General features: G+C 31.4%; 1 protein-coding gene across 4 annotated transcripts in view; it reads left to right on the top strand.

The window, feature by feature from the left end:
• RyR (Ryanodine receptor) overlaps window positions 1-22,041 on the top strand; it is a 501,624-nt gene that overhangs the window by 41,522 nt on the left and 438,061 nt on the right. For 2 of the 4 annotated variants that reach the window (XM_085955038.1, XM_085955036.1), the window contains exon 3: window positions 15,904-16,297. In XM_085955038.1, the coding sequence (XP_085811164.1) occupies window positions 16,244-16,297 (54 nt within the window). In that variant the 5' untranslated portion in view covers window positions 15,904-16,243. Of the gene's footprint in view, window positions 1-15,903; window positions 16,298-22,041 lie in introns of those variants that run through there. The other 2 variants (XM_085955035.1, XM_085955037.1) reach the window with 1 other exon arrangement.

The raw sequence follows: 22,041 nt of genomic DNA, 5'->3' as shown, positions 1-22,041 counted from the left end.
CATATTGTAAAATATAATTCTATCTATAAAATTTATTGCATATTTTTAATTGATCATATAGATTTAATTGCATAATTTCAGATATTTTATAGATGGACGAGTATTTTTTTACTATTATCTATTATGGCTTAGTTTTCGCAGGGTTTAATTTAATTTTAAAAACTAACCAACATCATACGTACACAGTTCAATGAAAACAAAGACGTTTGACTGACAAAGTTTAGTTTCCACTATTTATAGCTGCTCCTAACAGGCTACCTCCACCTTTCGCCACTGATATATATATATATATATATATTATATAACTTAAAAACTTAAGCAGACCAGTATATTTCGACGAATTTCTTTTAAGCAATAATTCCACGAGACAAGCGGAATACTTATCATAATTTCCTTAGAGTGCAAAGTGGCTTAATGCAGTCTGCGGTAACGGGAAATATAAAGCCCGACACACATCGTAAATAATTGAAAGTTAACCTCCTAATTTTCTCTCTCCCTCTCAGGGTTTCCGTGTGAGGTTGGCTTAATAATTCATCCACCCCACGTAGGTATATCATCAATTCAGGATACACGAGTGATATATACGTGGATAAATATTTATATATTGCAGTTTAAATATATAGATACGTTATTACTTATCATTATTTATGGCACTACAACCCTTGGCGGGTCTTGGCTTCCTCCAAACACTTTTTCCACCCCGGAATATCCAGGATGCGTTCTTACTATTACTGTATATTTTCTTTATTGATTAAAATACGATCAGAATCTTCTATAAAATTTAGCTGACCTGCTCAAAAGCTCGCTTCGTAAAATAAATTCAGAAGCTCTCAATTTACTTGCTACCTGGCTATTTTCCGGCTCTTCATTATTTCCGTATATATATTGCAGGGTTAATTAAAAATAAGCAAAATCCCCCCTTAAACACGTTGCCAATAAGGGTGTTATTTTTTATCAATATCTTCATAAAATTGAACAAATTAATATTCAACGATACCTACCTACACATGTACAGTTTACAATAGTTTACTCGATATTTCAAAGATATTAAATAAAAACGTTTACTATGTAAATGAAGATATTATGTAATATGAAAGAGATGCTGAAAAAAATACTGCTAAGGTTAATGATTAAACCGGATGAAAGTTATTCCGCATTGCAGATCCTTTTGTAGCAAGAGCCACACTCGTGCTCTGAGATTTATTTGTCAGAGTCCCACGGAGATTAAAAAAAACGCTACGCATTAATGTTGCATGCTTAAAAGTATTGTTTAAATGTACCATCATTATATAAATTTCAAATGAACGTACACGTTGCATTGTAAATAAGCAGTTATTTAACCAAACCATGCATGTAATGCTGCTAACGGAAAGTTATGTTTCTATAATTTACCAATTATTCTACTATCCAGACGTGTATTTCTTCATCTTATTTTTCAATATCCCCTGTGTTTACGAGAAATGGCTTATTGCCATTTCGACAACCAATTAGGTACTTGCTCTGAATCTAAATACATTTATCGATAATATGTGAATTTATCAAGTGCGGTATTCGAACCCGCGAACCTCTGCTACAAAAGAGGACACTCGACCACTCACTTTATTTACTTTGTGACGTCACATTCTCTGACCCCCTAACCCCTTCGTCACAAATCATGGTATTATATCAGACCCTCCCCTAGAGTGTGAAGTCATTTATAGAATACCCATAGACTTATCATACTAGCATCGGTTTATCATTGAGTGAGATATTCATTCATTTTACACACACAATTTCGTGGGTATACTGCGAATAAGCATTAAGTCAAAAATACTAGTTTTGAGATAATCGAGTTTGAAAGTTTGGACGGTCTTAACTTATTTTATATATATAAAAGGCAAATTCCTTTCTGCGATATTGCTTTGAGTATGACTTAGTGCAGTTTCGGACGCAGAATTTTGTGAATATAGCCTGAGAATGAGAGAAGCAATGCACTATTCCATTTAGTGCCTTTTCTCTGAATAGATGTATGTCTTTTTGACATATAACATAAATTATCTTCGCCAGTTTTATAGATATGACTGTGTGTGTTTTTGTAGACTATAGAGCGTACTCTTAATAAGATTACCTCATCATTAAGTCAAAACAGCAAAATTTTGACTTAGTGCTTTTTCGCAGAATACCCACGATTTGTACTTATGAATTGCGCAGTATTGTATTGTATGTTAAATCACTATGATTTCTATTTACCACAGTATTTATTTTCTACTTCTAACATTAACTCTAATAGGTAGTCCTTTATATAACATTGACTGCAAACAAAAAACTAGTATATTTTAATTCTATGATTTTGACCATTTTATTAATTACTCTATGGTTGCTGCATTAATGAGATGTCTATAAAAAAGAAAAAGACGCTCAAATCGGTATGATCACGCGTTATTTGTGGCGAAATATTTAAATATTAGATACCTTTTAATTTTATTCAATGTCAGTAAGGTAGGAATTTTTTTAAAAATAAATTACGTATTATTTTGTAAAATTTAATCGAAGTTAATAATATCGGTAGCCGTAAAATACATAAATTTCAACTGATAGCGATCAGCTGAAAACCAATAAATATTGAACTAAGTACCTGCCCCATACTATTAAACGTACATATAGTATAATCTGAGAAAAAACTCTTCAGACTATTGAAAAATATAGTATAAGTAGGTATATATTGGAAAATTGTTTTCACGTTTAGTTAGGTGACATAATAAATTATGTACTGTATGTTTTTATGTTAATTTTTCAAGATAAAAAAATATACTTTAATAAATAAAAAATACTAATATAGGTACTGTTTTCATATTTTTTTTATATAGCTGAAATCGCTAACTGCTAACATAATATCGCAATGACTTAAATAATATGACTCATGCGTTTAGTGAAATCACTAAAAGAGTTCAATTTTATACATTTTTTTCTCTCGTACGCCTTTTTTTCTTTTAGTCGGTTGTAATTTGTAATTAGCAATGGAATGTGTGATAATCACAACAAAATCTCTCCTGCGGCACTACTCACTCTTGACATTTGAGGATACATGCTAGTAAAGTTGCAAAGTTACATCCATCAACTCTTATTCTTTCTGACATAATTATTCACTAAAAAGGGTTTTTAAATAGAATATTATTTACTTTGATGTATGGTGTATATTGTATTGTTATTACTTAGAAATATAGGTACATTTTAATATTTATAAAATATCATGAAATACAGTCTAATAGTTATTAGTAAAGGATATTTTGCTATTTATCAAATAATATCAATATCGGCTATATTCGTTCAATGGTCAAAAACTCCGACTTCATATTAACCCGATTTTGATTGCGGAAGAAAATATCAAAAGAAAAAGTTATTGGAACCTTACTTTGTAAATAAGGAGGTACCTAAACAACCATGTTTGCTATGGGTATATGGACTTGTACGGTGTGGACGTTAGATTAACAGACTTTTACGAGGAATAGTCATTAGTAGGCTTAAGATTCTTAGGTACCTATGAGTGGCCCCACAACAAAATATCAAAAATATCCATCTATTTCAGACAATTCTGAAACATTTAAGCCATATTTGTTAGCACATATTTTAAATATTTTTGGATAAATACATATTCTAGGTTTAAGCACATATTTTCACATAAACACAAAAATAATGGGAAACCGTTCCATAAAAAATGAATTGGCATTCATTACTTCACATTATGGTCATCTGGTAAGCACAATTGAAATGTTAGAATAATCTACAAATTCACTAGTGGAGCAAATTAATATTTTAAACAATACTATTGCTAAAGTAAGAAATGTTTCTGGGCATATATTCTGTACGAAAGACTGTTGTCGGTTCGCTATGTCAGCTATCTAGGGTAGGAAAGTATCGAGGTATTAGCACTTATTGTAACAATTACAACTTCCTTATTGTAATTGTTATAATAAGTGCTAATACCTCGATACTTTCCTACCCTAGATAGCTGTTGTAGCGGCCGAAAGCAGTATTGTGTATAGAATAGATGCACTGGGCCAATTGAAATAAAAATAAGTACAAAATGAAATAGTGTTTTAAATAAAAATACTGGACTTCAAACGATGCAGAATACTAAAACTCTTTTGGAAAATCCGTCAGATGCCTTAGATGTTAAAAAATTTTCTACTTAGAAATAGTTTCATTTGCATACATAATAATAACATCTATAGAAGTGGAAAGAAGTTTTTTTCCATGTATAAAAATAAGATCAAATCGTCAATGATTCACTTTAGAAAATTTTAAGTATGTATTATTTTATTATTTATTGTAATAAATTTGTTTGGACCCGCGATGTAATAGATGGCTACTCAACCAACCAGGCCTCCGTGGATACTATAATGAGTGACATAATGATGAAATAATTACAAGATAAAAATAACTTTTTATATAGGTACAACGTTTTTAAATTCTGTTGAACCATATACACTTGACTTGACTAGCTTAAACGATCAAAAAAAAAATGTACTTGACATGTCATATTGATTTCCATAGTAACGCACGTATATATTATTAATTTAGTTGCTAGGACCCCAGACCCCTAACAACCAATAATGGTGTCGAAATAAGTTTTCATACAAAACAGAATTAACTGAAAATGAATTCAATTCTACTTAAAGATGGCTGAAAGTATTAAAAAAATGCATTGGCATCGTGTTCTGATATATTCTAAAAAATTTTTGTGCATATTTCTACTATATTCGTATTGTATTTTCATACAATTTATTACGTAGGTATGTTTTTTAAGAATTATTAATAACCATGTCCTTGATTTTTTGTACAAAGTAATTGTTAGTCATTTTGAACAATCACAAACACCCAGGCTTTGAGAAAAACACATAAATATTGTGTCCTCACCGGGAATCGAACCCAAAACTCTCGGGTTGAAAGCCAGCGATTACGCACTGCAGCACGAGAGCCGCCTACGTAGGTATGTTAAATATATTATGCATTTCGTTCAATGGCTATTCTGCATATTTTGGTATACAGCCAAATTTAATAGATGAATGTCAAATAAAAGAAAATTAATACATTTGTGTAAACACATGGGAACCGCAGATTCTCGTACTTATAATATAATATCTTTGTCTGAGTGCCGGAGTATTTTAAGTCCAAAAAGAATACTTACGGAAATTCGCTATTTATTTTTTTAGATGGTCACTGATAATGGACTTACGGATTTATGGTTTTAAGAGTTTCAGAATTTTTTATGAATATAATTAAAAGATTAACTGAAAAATAATTACAAGATAAAAATATTTTTTTATATACAACGTTTTTAAATTTTCTGTTAAATCATATAAACTATGTGTACTTAATATAAATAATACTGAAATGTCATTTTGATTTCCATAGCCAGACCTAGCAACCAATAATAGTGGATTGGATTACGAATTTCTTCCGAAATAACTTTTCATACAAAACATAATTAACTGAAAATAAATTCAATTCTACTTAAAGATGGCTAAAAGTATTTAAAAAATGGATTGGCATCGTGTTCTGACGTACTCTAAAAGTTTCAAATGTCTAGCTAGTCGGGAAGTCAGTTAAAAATCGGTTGCAAGATTAATACGAGCTAAGAAAAACGTTGTAAAATATATTTTCTTTAATGTGTTTTATATTATACGGTCCAGATTATAATAATATAAGATCCATTTCTATTCATATCATACTCAGGTACATTGTTTGGGTAATACACTGAAATGAATCAAAAGTATAACCCATTCACACGGTTTGACGCGGTGAGACAGCCTCGATTTGTTACAAGTATCTACCTAAATATGTCATGCGATGTCATCATAACTAACCCGGTTTCCGAAATTCCTCCGGGAGCCATAAGACCTTTCTATATTATGTAGGCACTCAAACAGTCATAGTTATTTCGTGTGAGATGATCTATGTCTGTTGCCAAAAAGATCTGCACTGCTGAAAGGCGCAGTATGGTACTAAATTTCAATTTGGAATGGAAACTTGTCTTTCTATCGCGACGTTTTCGATCATTTTATGAGTTCCATTTACCGCTTAAAATGTATCATAGATCCGCCTATTAAATACTCTTAATATTATAATTGATATGAGACTAGTACTAATAAATTAATTATATTGTTTTAATCGCTTTTGGTAATCCAGGCTTAATTTTTCAGCCTTTTTTGGCTCTATTTTGTACGTAATAAATTGTTGAGTTGCCATCGAGTATTCTTACTCCCGAAACGTCGAGAAAATAAGAAAGAAGAACACGCCGTGGCGATCCAAAATCTATTAAGATAACACAAAACCGTCAACGTTTCAAACACCTTAGACATATTTTTATATCGTATGTACTATTTAATAAAAATATACCACGCGATGTAGAGCAATAATTTATTTCAAGTAAACAATATATACCTACATGTGGATGGTGAATAGCAATATCTATATCAAATTTCCGCCAGCAAGAGTTCTTGGTGATTTACTGATATTGAACGCGCATAATATGCAGTTCAAACGGTCAGAAATAATCGGGGCTTGATCATGCTCGAAGACTTCATCTGCTTTTAAGTGACTCAGAAAGGTGCTATTCGTCATTCAAACTAACTGATGACAAGACTATAATAGCGCCTGTACACGTGAATGGATTTACTGCAGCAATAGTGAGTAATTTAAACTATCGTGACAATAACTTACTGTTTAGACGTAAAAGTGCTGACTGTCTCTCAAGAGTGAGCGAGACGCGATGTTGTCATTGTATGGTACTATTTGACAGATATTGCAAATCGGTCAATCTGAAAATTCGTTTTTTGTCGGCAGGTTCGCCACTATCGTTCTACTGTGCAGGCTCAGATCGAAAAAATCCTATTGTCGCATGAAAATTCAGAAGCTTCCAAACTTTTTTGATTCATGCATGCAAGCTGCAACTGCATGATAAAACATGTTTACCGTTACATTTTCATGTTATGGCCGCGATAATACTTACTGTCAACAGTAAATCCATGCACGTATAAACGATGTATAAGGGTAGATTACTATATTAAATGATAAAATAAATAACTTTTTCCAACAAGTATTTTCAAACTATAACACAACCGTTTTGGACTCTTGCGTGCGTACAAAACTTTCAAATTGGTTCAAATCGTTGTGTAAATTTGATTCTTAAACAAATTCTACTCTATCTTCGTTACTTGGTATATGAAACTCAAATACATAATGGAGACATTATTAATGGTATTGATAGTTTTAGGCCAATATGTGCCTACCTGGTTTGTTGCGTTTATCAAATTCATTTCATCGGTATACCGGCGTGAAAACCTTTGATATTTCTTGCTTGTCACATATAACACTGCAAGCCACTGGTCATTCTATATCTTTAAATATTCAGTGGAGTACGCCGTCAAGTGGGATTCGCCCCAGGGGTCTCAATTTATGGTGTTTAAAGATTTAAGAAAACACGGCACGTGCTCTTGATTTTGGCCGGGGATGGTGGAGAAATGACTGGTACCATCTACCTATGTCTGCGGTGAATTATCTACTTTTCTCAATTTTTATATAGGCAACAATTTCTGCCAGAGATTATTATATAATATAAAATGGCTACTTTTCTAATAATGTTTTTTTGTTTTTGTAAATATCAGTAAGTCTAATAAACTATTTATTTAATTCAAGAAATAAGACACAAGATTTCAGAATATACATAATTTGAAAACATCTCATGCTTATACACACTAGAAAAAATCGTTTTGTAGAAAAATACGACACCCGACGGGACTTGAACCTGTATCTGTTGGATTCGCGCCATTATTTTTTACCAATTAAACTACGTGCGCCTTAGATAATTACGATGATTTTAACTAGTAGTTGTTACATGAAACACTTATCGAATCGCGTTATAAAGTTGACTATCAGTTGTAGTATATTAAATTAACGTCGCGGATTACTCCATTATTTAATTTTTATAACGTACTCAGACTTACTAATAACTTTAGTCAACTATTTCTTTTATTCAACGAATAAGACAAAATATTTCAGAATTTAATATTCTAATATATCTCGAAATAATATATCAATACTCATCATTTGAAAGCATCCAACAACAAACAACAACTTTATAACGCAGTTCGGTAAGCATTTCGTATAACAACTAACTAGTTAAAATCGTCGTAATTATCTAAGGCGCTCGTAGTTTAATTGGTAAAACATACTTGCGCGAATCCAGCAGGTACAGGTTTCAATTCCCGTCGGGTGTCGTATTTTTTCTACAAACCGATTTTTTCTAGTGTGTATATGCATGGCATGTTTTCAAATTGTGTATATCATCTTTCATAAGTCTTTAATAGTATGATTTAAATATTAAATAGGTATAAAAATATATTTGTAATAAAAAAGTGTTTTAATTGGTTTTGTTAATAACAATGAGACCACGCCATTGAAGTGAAATGCCAAGTCGAGAAGGGCAGGTCGGCTTCTACACACGAGAGAGAGATACTACGTATGCGTGACGTAAATCTGGGAATCGAAACGGGAATGGGAAAATGCGTATTGTTTGAAATGGAGGCGCAGAGCCAACGCTAAAAACATAAAGCTTTTGAAACAATACAATTGTAAAAATGTATGCTCTGTTTCACTTGCAAGTTTAGAAGGACAAATTTATGAATTTCAAGGATGAAGAGGGTCAAAGTAATGATCAGAGAAATTTAAACTAGAAACCTAGTATAAATTTAACGAGATAATGCAACACCTCGAAAAGTATTGACTGAATCGCATTAGTCATGGTAGACCCTGGCAGACGAAGAAAGTCTTTATCCAACAAAACTTAAAGGCTGGTTTGGGCTCAGCACTACATTCCTGTTCACAGTAAAGGCTTACAGGTAAAAGAGTACCAAAATTATCGCATTTTTCGAAATTCTCGCAATTTCTAAAGTAGGCAGTAGGTAAGAGGTTGGTAGGTACTAAGTGGCCAAGTGTATCATTTAAATATAATCGACATATTATAGAACAAAAAAAACTTTAATATACGAATACCGACTTGTATATTACTAAGAATACGAATCTATTTCATTCATCTAACTGTGTGTAATTTATATGAATTCATTATCATGATTTCTGAATGAATATAATTGTTGAACATACATAATTTTGAAAACACTCAAAGTAGGTATTAGCTTAATTACTAACCGACGTCACGGATCACTCTAAGATTTTTTGTTGTAACTTACTTGAACTTGCTAATAATTTTTAATTTAACTATTTTTTTCGTTGGTTTGATGATGGTTGGTTGATTTAAAATACAATAGCCGATTGCCAATAGTATCTCAATTTTGAAAGCGTTTCAGTTAGTATTAAAAAGCCATTAGTTAAAATTTGTCGCAATTAAGTATGACTCCTTTAGCATAGTGATCTATGTGCGTGGGCGCGATACCCGAGAGATGCAGGTTTGATTCCTGCGGGGTGTGTTACTTCTTTCAAAAAGATTTTTTCTATTGGTTATAATATATTTTCTCAGAAGAGTTATGTATGTTTAATAATTTGAATGTTACACCCTTAAATCTTGTGAATTATTCGAAAATTAAAAAAAATAGTTAATTTAAAAAAATAGGTATAATTGCATTCTCTGATTTTTTATGTGATAGGTATTATTTGCCTTATTAAAATACGTAAATGTTAAGGCTGTCATCAAAACCTCAGTTATATATATATATATATTAATTACAATAGATTTACGTAGAAATAACAATGAAATTGACACATTTTCACTTTTAATATGATAGGTAGTAAAATGTATGCCGCATTTTTGCACTGTAAGTAAGTTCACATATAACAGGTAGGTAGTGTATACGACATGTAAACATGCAAACCAAAGTGTCTAAATTCTGTAATATGTATTTTCATTAAGCATAACGATCTAATACCTCATATCTACCAAAAGTAAAAAATAACAGAGGTAACAAAACAAAATTCTTACAAAAATGTTTATTTAAGATTTAAATGAAAAATAAATATATAGTGTTCTAAATGCTTTAATGTATAGGTATACATTTTTTTAGAATAATAATAATAGTTTATTTAAGAAAAAAATCTCATTGGTAGTAAATGTTGAAAACAGTTGTGTATAATTTTCAATTGCATATTTAGGTTCACTCAACTCATCACCAGGTGACAAAGCCACTTGTATTAGTTAAATAATTATTCTTAGCTCCTCTTTATGCAGTGCGCAATCGACTGCAAGTCATTGCATTTTCTCATAAACGTAGTATTGTATTCATTGTGTGCCTATGCAATATATAGAAATATGAATATGCAATAGACCGAGCGTCCCTGACCCAAGTGGCACTAGCGTGTTTGCTCGGGTGTACGCCAGAGCCTTCCATGGCGTAGGTACTAATGCTTATATACATCACATAAATATAACTGATTTAATTCTTAAACAGATATAGTTTCGAACAATTTACTAATATACTGAATAGGACTAGAATCCACATCCATCGCTATCGATCTGGTGAGGTTTACCGATTAAACTACCGATACAAAATTACTAATCAAGCAGAAATTAACAACTTGGTGTTTTTTCAAAATCCGTAAAAATTAACGTTTATCTTTTACAATTTTAATTCAAGGTAGGTATAAAAATACTAAACTTCATTCGTAAACGGCGTCCTAATCTCTACAACTTTTACGTGCACTTTCTAATATTATATAATAGGTTTTATTAAATTAATTGTTTATTCAATTAAACAATATTTATATATGGATTATTCTAACATAATATTTTACTGTTGCAATGTAATATGCAATATATTTAATATATATCTGGGGTTTTCTCAAATTACGGATTTATGATCAATAAATTGCATTCTCAGTATTGTGTATTATTCATTGAATAATAAAAATATTAAATAGGGCATCCATTCAGTAACTTTCATAACTTCCACGGTTTTTTGTCGTTATGTATTACAAATTACAATATGCTGAATGACACAGAGATTTAAACTTTCGATTATAAAATCACAAAATCAAAAAAGCTTGTTCAATAACGAGCATAATATTCGGCACTGGAAATATTCAAACACGGTCACTGATTAAAGTAATGAAAAAATGTGAATCCGCGAAGACAAACAAGTCCAAATATAAAAAAATTAAGATTAAAAATATCACTACGACCAATGATTTAATTACCTGCAGTTCATTTCGCATTACATGTTGATTTGTATCAAACGTCGCGTTTATGTTCTGAAATTTATTTAAAAAGAGGAGAATTGAATTATTTAAACCTAAAAGAAGTTGTCATAACATTATCATGCTCATAATATAACTGCAAATCACAATAAGTAAGTAACCTAAGCAAAACCAAAACAAGAGTCACCATTGTTTATTATTATTTACCTACAAATAATGCAGACGTAGAGAATATTTTTTTTAGTTACTAATTTTACAACACTTAAAATATTCTAGAATACTTTTAATATCATAGTTTGAAATATAGTGATTCGTTCTAGATATTATAGTAAGCTTTTTTAACATTATTACTATCCACTTTTTATCGAGCTTTGATATCGTTCGTAAGCTGTTAGATGAGGTCTAGTCAAAATGATACTCTTCTTATTTTTAGACTAATACGCAATTCCCATCGGATAGAACTGTACCTACAACTTGCGTTAGAAGAATGTGCTTAGTAAAATAAACATTTGCCTGTTTTGTACCTTAAACTCGAAAAACGTGCCGAGAAATTGTTATCTGACCTCATTTAACATTTAGCTACCTACCAATTTATATTGTTTTTTTTATTAATGTATGTCTATAAACTCTAATATTCTTTACTACCTAATTATTACTGACAAGAATTATGTATCTACAATTATTACCTCTTATTATAAATTACTTGACAAAATTAACGATACCCCTGTGAAAATTACCCTCTACACCTTTTGAATGGTGCTAACCAGTGACTCATAGAATCTACTATGTTTATTTCGCACTCTACCAGCCACTCTTTTCTGTTTTAATGGAAAACGGGTTTAATTAACAAAATGTAATCATAATTTGGATAACATGGATTGGTCAGGATGGTTTTGTATGAAAATTGGTTTAATAAACATACTTAATTTAATTTCTAACAGCGTTTTAATTTATTAATAAATATTTTTTTTTTCTGTTTATTTTTTTGTTTTTACTTCAAAAATATTACTGTATTTATTTAAAATAAATAGAAAATCATGTATTCATTATTAAGGTATCGATACCTCATAATTTAATAATGATCAAGACCGGCTTCGTCTGCTTCAATTTGATTTTGTAAATATAAATAACTGTGAGATTATATATTTTGTATCCGTTGAGAATGCCCCATTGTAGCAGACAAAACTGGGTCATATTATCATTTAATTGTGCATAATACTCGTAAATATACTATATTGTGTTTTATTTTCATTTATATATTTAAATAATTTAACTAAATATGACCTTATGAACTGTCTTTATTGGGTACAACATTAGGGGAGTGGGACAACTGGGCGCCGCACTGTTGAATAAATAAATAGACGTTTCCGCACGACACCACATTTCATCATAAAACATATCTCTTGATAATGGCCTCTGCAACGAGCCCGAAACGTCGAGTAAAGAAGGAAGAAGGAGACACGGTGAAAACCCAAGAATATACTACGATAAATAGACGTTCGTTACGATTTTATACAGAAAGTAGACGAGGAATTTTAATCAGTTTCTATCTACTATTTAGTAGTTTTAATTCATTTTTCTCTTAACATAATGTTTTTATTGCGGATTGAGAATTATCATGCCTGAGACTTTATATAAAAATAATAGAACTCTTTTCTCGTTGGAACGTAAACATAATATGCACAATTAAATCATTATTTACGTATGCATATTTAAATTCTCATCAAGTACTAAATAGTAATTTAAATATAAATAATAATATTAAATATATATTTTAAAAGAACCTATAATTCACGAACATTTTCATTTTTCATTTATATTCATTTTCGAATTTCATTCGATTGCGTGGCGCCCGGTTGTTCAGGCGTCGAATCATCCTAGGCCCAACACTAGATGGGTATCATAGCGATTCCTCCACTTTTTAGTATAATTGACCATATATATATATTAAGAATAGTGATCTGTAATTTGGCACATTTAAACAGGTATAAAAGCTTGATTATAACAGCCTTCTTAAACAGTCTGTTTTTAAATTTCCTTAATATATAATACTTATAACTTTCACTGACAGTAAAGTTGTAGTTACATAATAAATTATTATAATTTTATTGATCAGCTTGAACCTACATGTCGGATTTATTTCGTATTTGTAATAGTCAATGTATGCACTGGTTACTTAAATTTAAAAGCTTTTAAAAAGCTTGCATTTACTTCTGAAGAGAAAGTTTACCTCACATGCCCTTCTTATTGTAATCATCTTTTTTTTTTTTTATTTTATGCCTATTAAATAAACCTTTTTACATTTTATTTGAAATCATTCATATTTTAATTAATTTATGTAATTGTTATGTAATAATTTTAAAAGTGACTTTAAAAATTAACTATTTAGGAGACATTCATGGTTTCCGATTTGTATGATGACTATGGTAATATTATATTGAAAATAATAGAATATTAAAAAGTAATAAAATAATATCATCCATTCATACCAAATTTAAATCACTGTATTTATCTTGGTAACCTGTGTATTGAATAATTTATGAAATCAATGGATTAAGTGGATTTAACATGCTTGCGGTTTTATAGAAGTAAATCTGCAATACGAAATGACTTCGATTTAATCATTGGGCTTAGTAACCTTTTCAGAGCACATCATATATTTCGAATCTGTCTATATATAGAAAGTTTTCTCCAGCGTGTGTGGATAAAACGTTGCAATATATTTACAAGCATTTGAAAATGTTTGACGTTTGTATTACAAAATGGTTTCAAGTACCTAGCTAGAGTGTGTTGATATAATAATAGATACTAAATGGTATTAATATACGCATTCTAATATATAAAAAGCACTTTAAATTAGATTCATCAATATTAAATAAGATACATTTTGTTCAGTTAATATTATAATGTAATATATATTTATTACAAACTCCATTTTTACACCATTGTATTTTTATCACTAATGTTTATTTCGACCATGAACCAATAAAGGTATCACAAAAGATAATTGTTGTAATGATTTATGTAGACATAATTTCAGACAATAATGGAATAAGCTATATTAAATTTATTGATAGGTATTATTTGGTCGGACGATTATCGATTTAAATTTATATGTTTTCATCAGTGAATTTAACCCACCAACGTAGGATTATAATATTTCCAAATATAACCATTGTCAAACAGCTGTGTAGCATTGTATTTTCTTTCAAACATGACCTACCACTTATTATATTCCGCGGGAACCGTTTTACTTTAAAGGTGATCGTAATGCCTTCGCGAATGAATTTAAATGAATATTACAACGATCTTTTTATTTTTTTTTAATTAAAAAATAAAGTTTACAGTTCATAAAAATAGTACCTATATAAAATCTGCGTTTTTTATGGTAGATTTTTATTATTACGTCATATTTTATAAATCAAGAAGATATAAGTAAGTAGTTTATTAAGTTTTGCAAAACGATTTTTGAAAATTCGTACATTTATTATAATATAGGTACTAGGTAGGTAGGTATATTGTATTTAATCTCGATTTGAAATAAATAGAAAAAACACATAAGACGTAGGCAATACACGTTTTTATTTTCTATAAAAATCAATGTTTTTAAATTAAAAATGAATACATTACAACTATGAGGCCGTAGGGGCATCACCATAATATCCCTATCATCAAGCCAAAAATACATTTTCGATTACTGGATATACATATTATATAAATTTACGTTATATAGTTCAATTAACTTAATTATTTTTAATATAGGTATTAAAAAAACGTTTACATTCTACGCAGTCATTAACCAATCGGATATAGGTATTAATAATAAAATTGAATTGTCTGTCTGATTATTTAATTAAAACTCAAAAACAATTAAACCAATATCGACGAAACCTGCAAAGCTTACGGGCTATAAGGACTTTCGCTAGTTATAATAATTAGATATTGGTAAAATAAAACAAATAATTGTTGTAATAACATAGGAACACTCTTCCATTGAGGTTTCCTACCAGCACGGTGTAGTTATATTGTGCACTTTAGTATAAATCACCTGTTTGACCAGGTGCCAAATCTAAAGTCGCAGGTCTTATGTCAATTAAACAATTTAGAAGTTTTGTAGATGAACAACGATAAAAGAAAAATTCTTAATAATCTGTGTGAAGTATACGAATGGATTAATATAATAGCTTCTTCTTTTGCCATATCCGCCCCTTAACTGGAGCATATGGACACCACGCGGCGCCTCCAAGAATCCCTGTCGCTCGCCAGGCTTCTTGCTTCGTTCCAGGTCAAACCAGAATCCTGTAGCTCCGCCGTATACACTCTGTAGATTGGATTTAGCGACCTTCTAGGACGCCGGAATCTGGTTGGCTTGAAGTAGACGAAGTAGGCTTGAAGTAGATATAATATGGTAGATATAAACTTAATGCAGGTAATTTTCATTTTTAGAAAAAAAATCAGTGGAGCTCTACACATATTAATAAATAACGCATTTTCTTAAACCACGATGCGATATTTTTCTACGCTACGTATTATAGCTTGGACAATCTAGGAAAGTATATACTGACATCTTTTTTCCTATCATCTGGCCGAGGTTCTCATTGATTCACACCCCTGAGCATTTCTTGAAATATATATATAAAGTTTTATTAAATATAATATGTATCACTTATATTTTAGTTTGTAGTAATTTGTTAATCTATTTTCTATTTTTTTTTTCAGAGGAATCACTGAGCTGTTCGTCTGAAGACTACGTACTGTAGAAAAAAAACCTCAAGATTAAAATAATTATTATAATAATTTCGAACCAAAAAAAAAATACAAAAAGTGATATTTCTAATACGACTGTGTTCAGTGTGACGGGAATGCAAAATGTTAAGTGACTTAACCCATAAGTGCCCATAACCATGAGTGATAAAAGCGATACTAATAAATATTGTTGCGTGAAGAAAAAGTTATAGTGCATTAAAATAAATGACGTGTAAATGTGACCAGTGTGGGAAATAATAATTCATTTTTGTTTTATTTTTTAAATAAACATTTTTAATAAAATTCGTTAAAGATGGCGGAGGCGGAGGGGGGCTCCGAGCAGGATGATGTTTCATTCTTGCGTACGGTTAGTATATAATATTATGTTCTTTAAAATTATAACATATTATATTTTTCTTTAACTGTGAACCTATGCCTCATGTAATCCAAAAACCATCTTCTTCTTAATGTGCCATCCCCTAGCGGAGGTCGGTCACCATCAAGAAAATCTTAAATTTGTCACCTTTTACCCGGGACAGTTCAGTGGAGCTGCACTCGTACCAATCACGGAGGTTGTTAAGCCACGAAATGCGGCGCCGTCCTCTGCTACGCTTACCATTGATCTTGCCTTGAATGGTTGAGGAATGCTGTACTTTTGTCCTCTGATAATGTGGCCGAGGTATTGTAGTTTCCTGGTTTTGATATTACGTAGAACCTCTCAGTCCTTCTACATTTGATTGAGAACTTCAACATTTATCACCCGGTCAGTGCAAGGAATTTTGAGGATGCGTCTACACAGCCACATCTCGAAAGCTTCAAGTCTCTGTGACATCTCTTGGTTTAGCGTCCATACTTCCATACCATAGAAAGAAATTGAGAGCACATAACAACGTACCATACGCAGTCTCAGACCTAGGTTAAAGTCCCGATTGCTAAGGAGGCGTCTCATTTTGAGAAACACCATACTTTTGGGAAAACGCAATTAAAAAAGTCACGTCCTTGATGATAATGATCTGTCAGCAGTAGGAATTCCAGGTTTCTGTTATGAATCTACTGTATCTACTAATATATGAATTGGCTTTGAAACACATGATTAATTACACTCAAATCTCCACTTAACTCATTTTTGACAACACCAGCTGTCAATGTATGTATGGAGACTTGCTATTTTCACTTTACTTCAGGTTTGTTTCCACAATATGAACTGATCAGAAACAGTTTATTTTTTTACCGTCCATGCCCGAATTCAAACTAGTTTAGAATAGAATAGTTGGAACATTTACTTACCTAATGTATGAATGACTAGTCTATTCCTTTAATAGGATTTGGCATCAAAAACTGATACTTCACCATTTAGTCTACTTTTAAGTCTATTATTATCTGTTATTTTGGCGGTCAGGTGGGCAATATTCCAAGTCATTTGAAAATAATTGAAGCCTCCGAGCATGAACCGATCTTTGATAGTTTCACGCCACTTTGATCTGGTTTAGTTGACTATACAGTCCTACAAACTTATCTGAAGAACGGTCAAAAATGAAACTACGAACTACCATATGGACGCCATTTTGAAAACGTCATTCGAATGCCAGATCCTGTCCAGTTGTGAGTCTTGATTGGGTAGTTTTCAACAGTGCCCCCCCCCCCCATCTAGTCTTTAGATAAGTTTGTACTTGTCTTGCAAAAACAGAATTCAAATAGAAATACGCATCGCACGTGCACCCAACAGTAAGCAAACCACCTACAACGCTATCTTGACGAAAAATTTTATCTCACAACAAAATGTATTTGTTAATGAATTTATAATATTAGTTCGAATCCTGCAATTACATCAAATTAACACGGCGTTTTTTCAACATGTGTTTCAGGCCAGAGCATTCACCCAATAGGTTGAACGAATGACTAATGACAGTATATGCTTTGTAACACAACGTCTATTCAAAAATACGGGAGGCGGACAATATATAGAGCCAAAGAAAAAGATGGCATTTTTCTACCAATGTATTTATTGAAAATACCTAAAATAAGTGCTAGATTTTCTTATGATTTTGAAAAATTGATCCATAATACAATATTATACGAATCATTGAAAGCGAAGATGTTATTAATTATCTCCAGCATTTTTCTCATTATGTGTGTGCCTTCGATAATACGATACTATGACCCATGCGGGTAGTGAAAAGCAAAAATATAATTTACATTGTTAATACCATGTTCGACCGCATCATATTATAATGTTCCTCCACAGAGTGAGGTTATATTAACAGAATTTGTTTTTACGAAAAATGAATGTTAGCCACCTCCTCAACCTATTAGATCCATACTCAAGGTCCAAACACACAATGAAAAACAACACATGACTTTGGCAGACCCGGGATTCTAACCACCCGGGATCCACGGCATTACCGCTCAAACAATGTGGGCGATATAAAATAAAATATAATATATTAAATTAACACTATTAATGTGGTGAACAATAGGTAACAAAGCAAACCATGCCATTAAAAAAAATAGTTTAAAGCTTAATATCACTCTGCAACTGAAATTTAATAAAGAAGGTAAAAGGGCATTCTACATATTATTTTTTTACACATAAATGACGTCGACAAGATCCATCGTTAATCTTGCATAAAAATTGTCAGAATGAACGATATTGTAGTATTATAACGATATAGTATGTGTTAATATAGGCCATGGCTATTATAGTGAAAACTATATTTGTTTCTCTGAGTCAATGTGTCGTCTGTTTTGCCGAAAATTATATAAATACAGATTTTGTACTAAAATTTTATATATAACAACGTTTTTATTAGCTCGTATTCTTATTTGTCCGGTACAAATCTTGCAATCGATTTTTAACTAACTTCCCGACTAGCTAGACATTTGAAAGTTTTAGAATATATCAGAACCCGATGCCAATGCATTTTTTAATACTTTTAGCCATCTTTAAGTAGAATTGAATTGATTTTCAGTTAATTCTGTTTTGTATGAAAAGTTATTTCGGAAGAAATCCGTAATCCATTCCAATATTATTGGTTGCTAGGTCTGGGGTCCTAGCAACTAAATTATTAATATATACGTGCGTTACTATGGAAATCAAAATGACATTTCAGTATTATTTCTATTAAGTACAAATAGTTTATATGATTCAATAGAAAATTTAAAAACGTTGTATATAAAAAGTTATTTTTATCTTGTAATTATTTTTCAGTTAATCTTTTAATTATATTCATAAAAAATTTTGAAACTCTAAAAACCATAAATCCGTAAGTCCATTATCAGTGACTATCTAAAAAAATAAATAGCGAATTTCCGGAAGTATTCTTTTTGGACTTAAATACTCCGGCACTCAGATAGAGATATTATATTATACGAGAATCTGCGGTTCCCATGTGTTTACACAAATGTATTAATTTTCTTTTATTTGACATTCGTCTATTAAATTTGGCTGTATACCCAAATATTCAGAATAGCCATTGAACGAAATGCATAATATATTTAACATACCTACGTAGGCGGCTCTCGTGCTGCAGTGGGTAATCGCTGGCTTTCCACCCGAGAGTTCTGGGTTCGATCCTGGTGAGGACACAATATTTATGTGTTTTTCTCAAAGCCTGGGTGTTTGTGATTGTTCAAAATTACTAACAACCACTTTGTACAAGAAAGCAAGGACATGGTTATTAATAATTCTTAAAAAACATACCTACGTAATAAATTGTATGAAAATACTATTTATTTATATAGTAGAAATATGCACAAAATAATAATATTACTTATATGTTATTCAGAGATAATCAACATTCGTGTTTTTAATGTTTAAACATCGACATGATACTAATGAGAAGTATAATAATTGCCCCGACCGATACTGAATGCGATCTATGTCCAAACGCAACGGAAATACATTAACGCAGAGATTCTCAAAGTATGCACCGCGGTTTATCCCAGACACGCAGTAGGCTGTTTGAAATAAAAACTACTTCTAGACAATCTTAACTCAGTGCGCTGATGCAGGGATACCGTCAACCATGGAACTCAGAAATAATGGGAACTTAAATACCTAACGAGTAAGGAAAAGAAGACAACCGATCTCGAGTAATGAAGAATACGGGATAAATTTAAACACGTGTCAAGAATACGTCATACGTCGAATACTGACAACTGCTGCGGTTTATGCATTGACGCTCATTTAATATTGGTGTATTACACACACTATTGCACGTCTATAATGCATGGCTCATTTTCGTAGGACACTCACACATTCAAAACCCAGCGTCAAGATTTACTGTATTGGTATATATATAGCCTATCGTAATTCTATTTATTATCTGTTCTCTGCAGTCAACAATAATAAATCCCACCATTACCCCAGTTTATGACATTCAATAAAATAATATTATTCTCTATATTAAAATAATGATATAGATTTTTTATAAGCCTATCATAGCTAAGAAACTAGTCTCAAAAATTCTTTCAACAAAATTGAAGTACTATGCACGGTTTCAAAATCTATGTAAAATTTAATTAGTTTAGCGCTTTGTGGTAAGCTACAGAGCTTCCCAGACCAGATATTTAGGGTACAGTCAAAAATCTTTATACCGTGAGCGCGCCGTGAAATGGAAAAATTTGAAATCCAGTGTATTAACGGAAAGAAAATGCTTGGAAATAAGCCAAAACAGTTCGACTCGTAAGTTTGAATGATAACTAACTAACTTCTCGGCTGCTGGTTTATTACCTGTCAAAATATCTCTTCACAACACTCATTAATGATACCTACCCACTAATGTAATAGAGTAGAAAAATAAAGCTACTTTTAATAATAGTATTTCAAAAAATATTACTTCCTCTCTCCAAAAAATATTTTCAGGTAAAACTATTTTACGTGCGGAATTGCAATTTCGTTGGTAGAGTGAATCTTGCTGTTATATAGTGAAAGCCCGTAATATTCGATTCTAAAATCGGAATAGGTACAAAAAAAGCTCGCGATAGACCACACCAATCGTTCGGTTAAAAGCCAACCACGATACCGAATCCAGTATTGATACTGTGGCAAATATATAAAATGGGAGGACTTGGCACACACGACTACTAGGTACTTGATTGTGCACAAAAGTGAACGAGGTAGATGTCACGTTATCAACATCGTGAGTTACGCATTGAAACCACGTTTTGTACCTACTGAGCGTAATTGGATTGTACATAATTTGGAAAGCCTCAGAGCCATACATATTATAAAATATGTGTTTCAAGCCTGACTCGAAACTGCATTCATCAGATTCCGACCAACGTAATCTAGCTGTAAAACCTAATTTAATCACCCCAAAATTTCCGAGGTTTAAGATGCTAAAATAAATAATAATTAATTTTGTTTTTTTTTAAATTGTCCCACCGTAGTTAGTAGAGTACCCGTCTTTGAAGTCGTAGGTGCCTGTTCGATACCACGTTTGGCAAAAATAAATGTTGTTTTCTCAATGTGTGCTTGATCCGGAGAAATTATGAGGGAAAATTTTAACTTACGAGTGCTATTTTTTTAATGTACGTATTCCAGTGGCGAAGGGTTGAGGTAGACAATTAGGATCCGACATAAATAGTGCACACTAAACTTTTTCAGTCAAACGTATATTTTTTAATTGAACCAAGACAACAATGTGTAGATAGTGTTTGTTAGTTTTTAAAATTCAATTAAAACCTGCCTGATCCAAGCCATTGTGGATAATAGTAAAACAATATTCGTTTATCTATAAAATATCTAAAGTTATGCCATTAAACCATACATAATTCTAGATATTGTATAGATAGAAGAATATTTTTAACTTGTATGGTTTGATTTAGGCAGGGCTTAATGAATTTTAAAACCTAACCAGCACCATCAGCAAATTGTATTATTAGTTCAATGAATACAAATAAGTATGACTGACAAAGTTTAGTGTGCACTCTTTATGGCGGATCTTAACAGCATACCTTGACCCTTCACCACTGACCTATTCAATCCATGGAATGGCTAATTTTCAAAATCTTCGATTATTTATTATGATTAATTTTAAATGCTTAGTAGCAGTATCTGGCGAAAAATAGAAACACAGTAATAATTCTTTTTTCTAAAGGCACAATTAT

Source organism: Rhyacophila brunnea, unplaced genomic scaffold (genome assembly GCF_057557595.1).
Source record: "Rhyacophila brunnea isolate RB1 unplaced genomic scaffold, BYU_Rbru_1.0 scaffold_4, whole genome shotgun sequence".
Taxonomy (NCBI): domain Eukaryota; kingdom Metazoa; phylum Arthropoda; class Insecta; order Trichoptera; family Rhyacophilidae; genus Rhyacophila; species Rhyacophila brunnea.
Note: the sequence above shows the minus strand (reverse complement) of the source record. Positions and strands in the feature narration are given on the sequence as shown.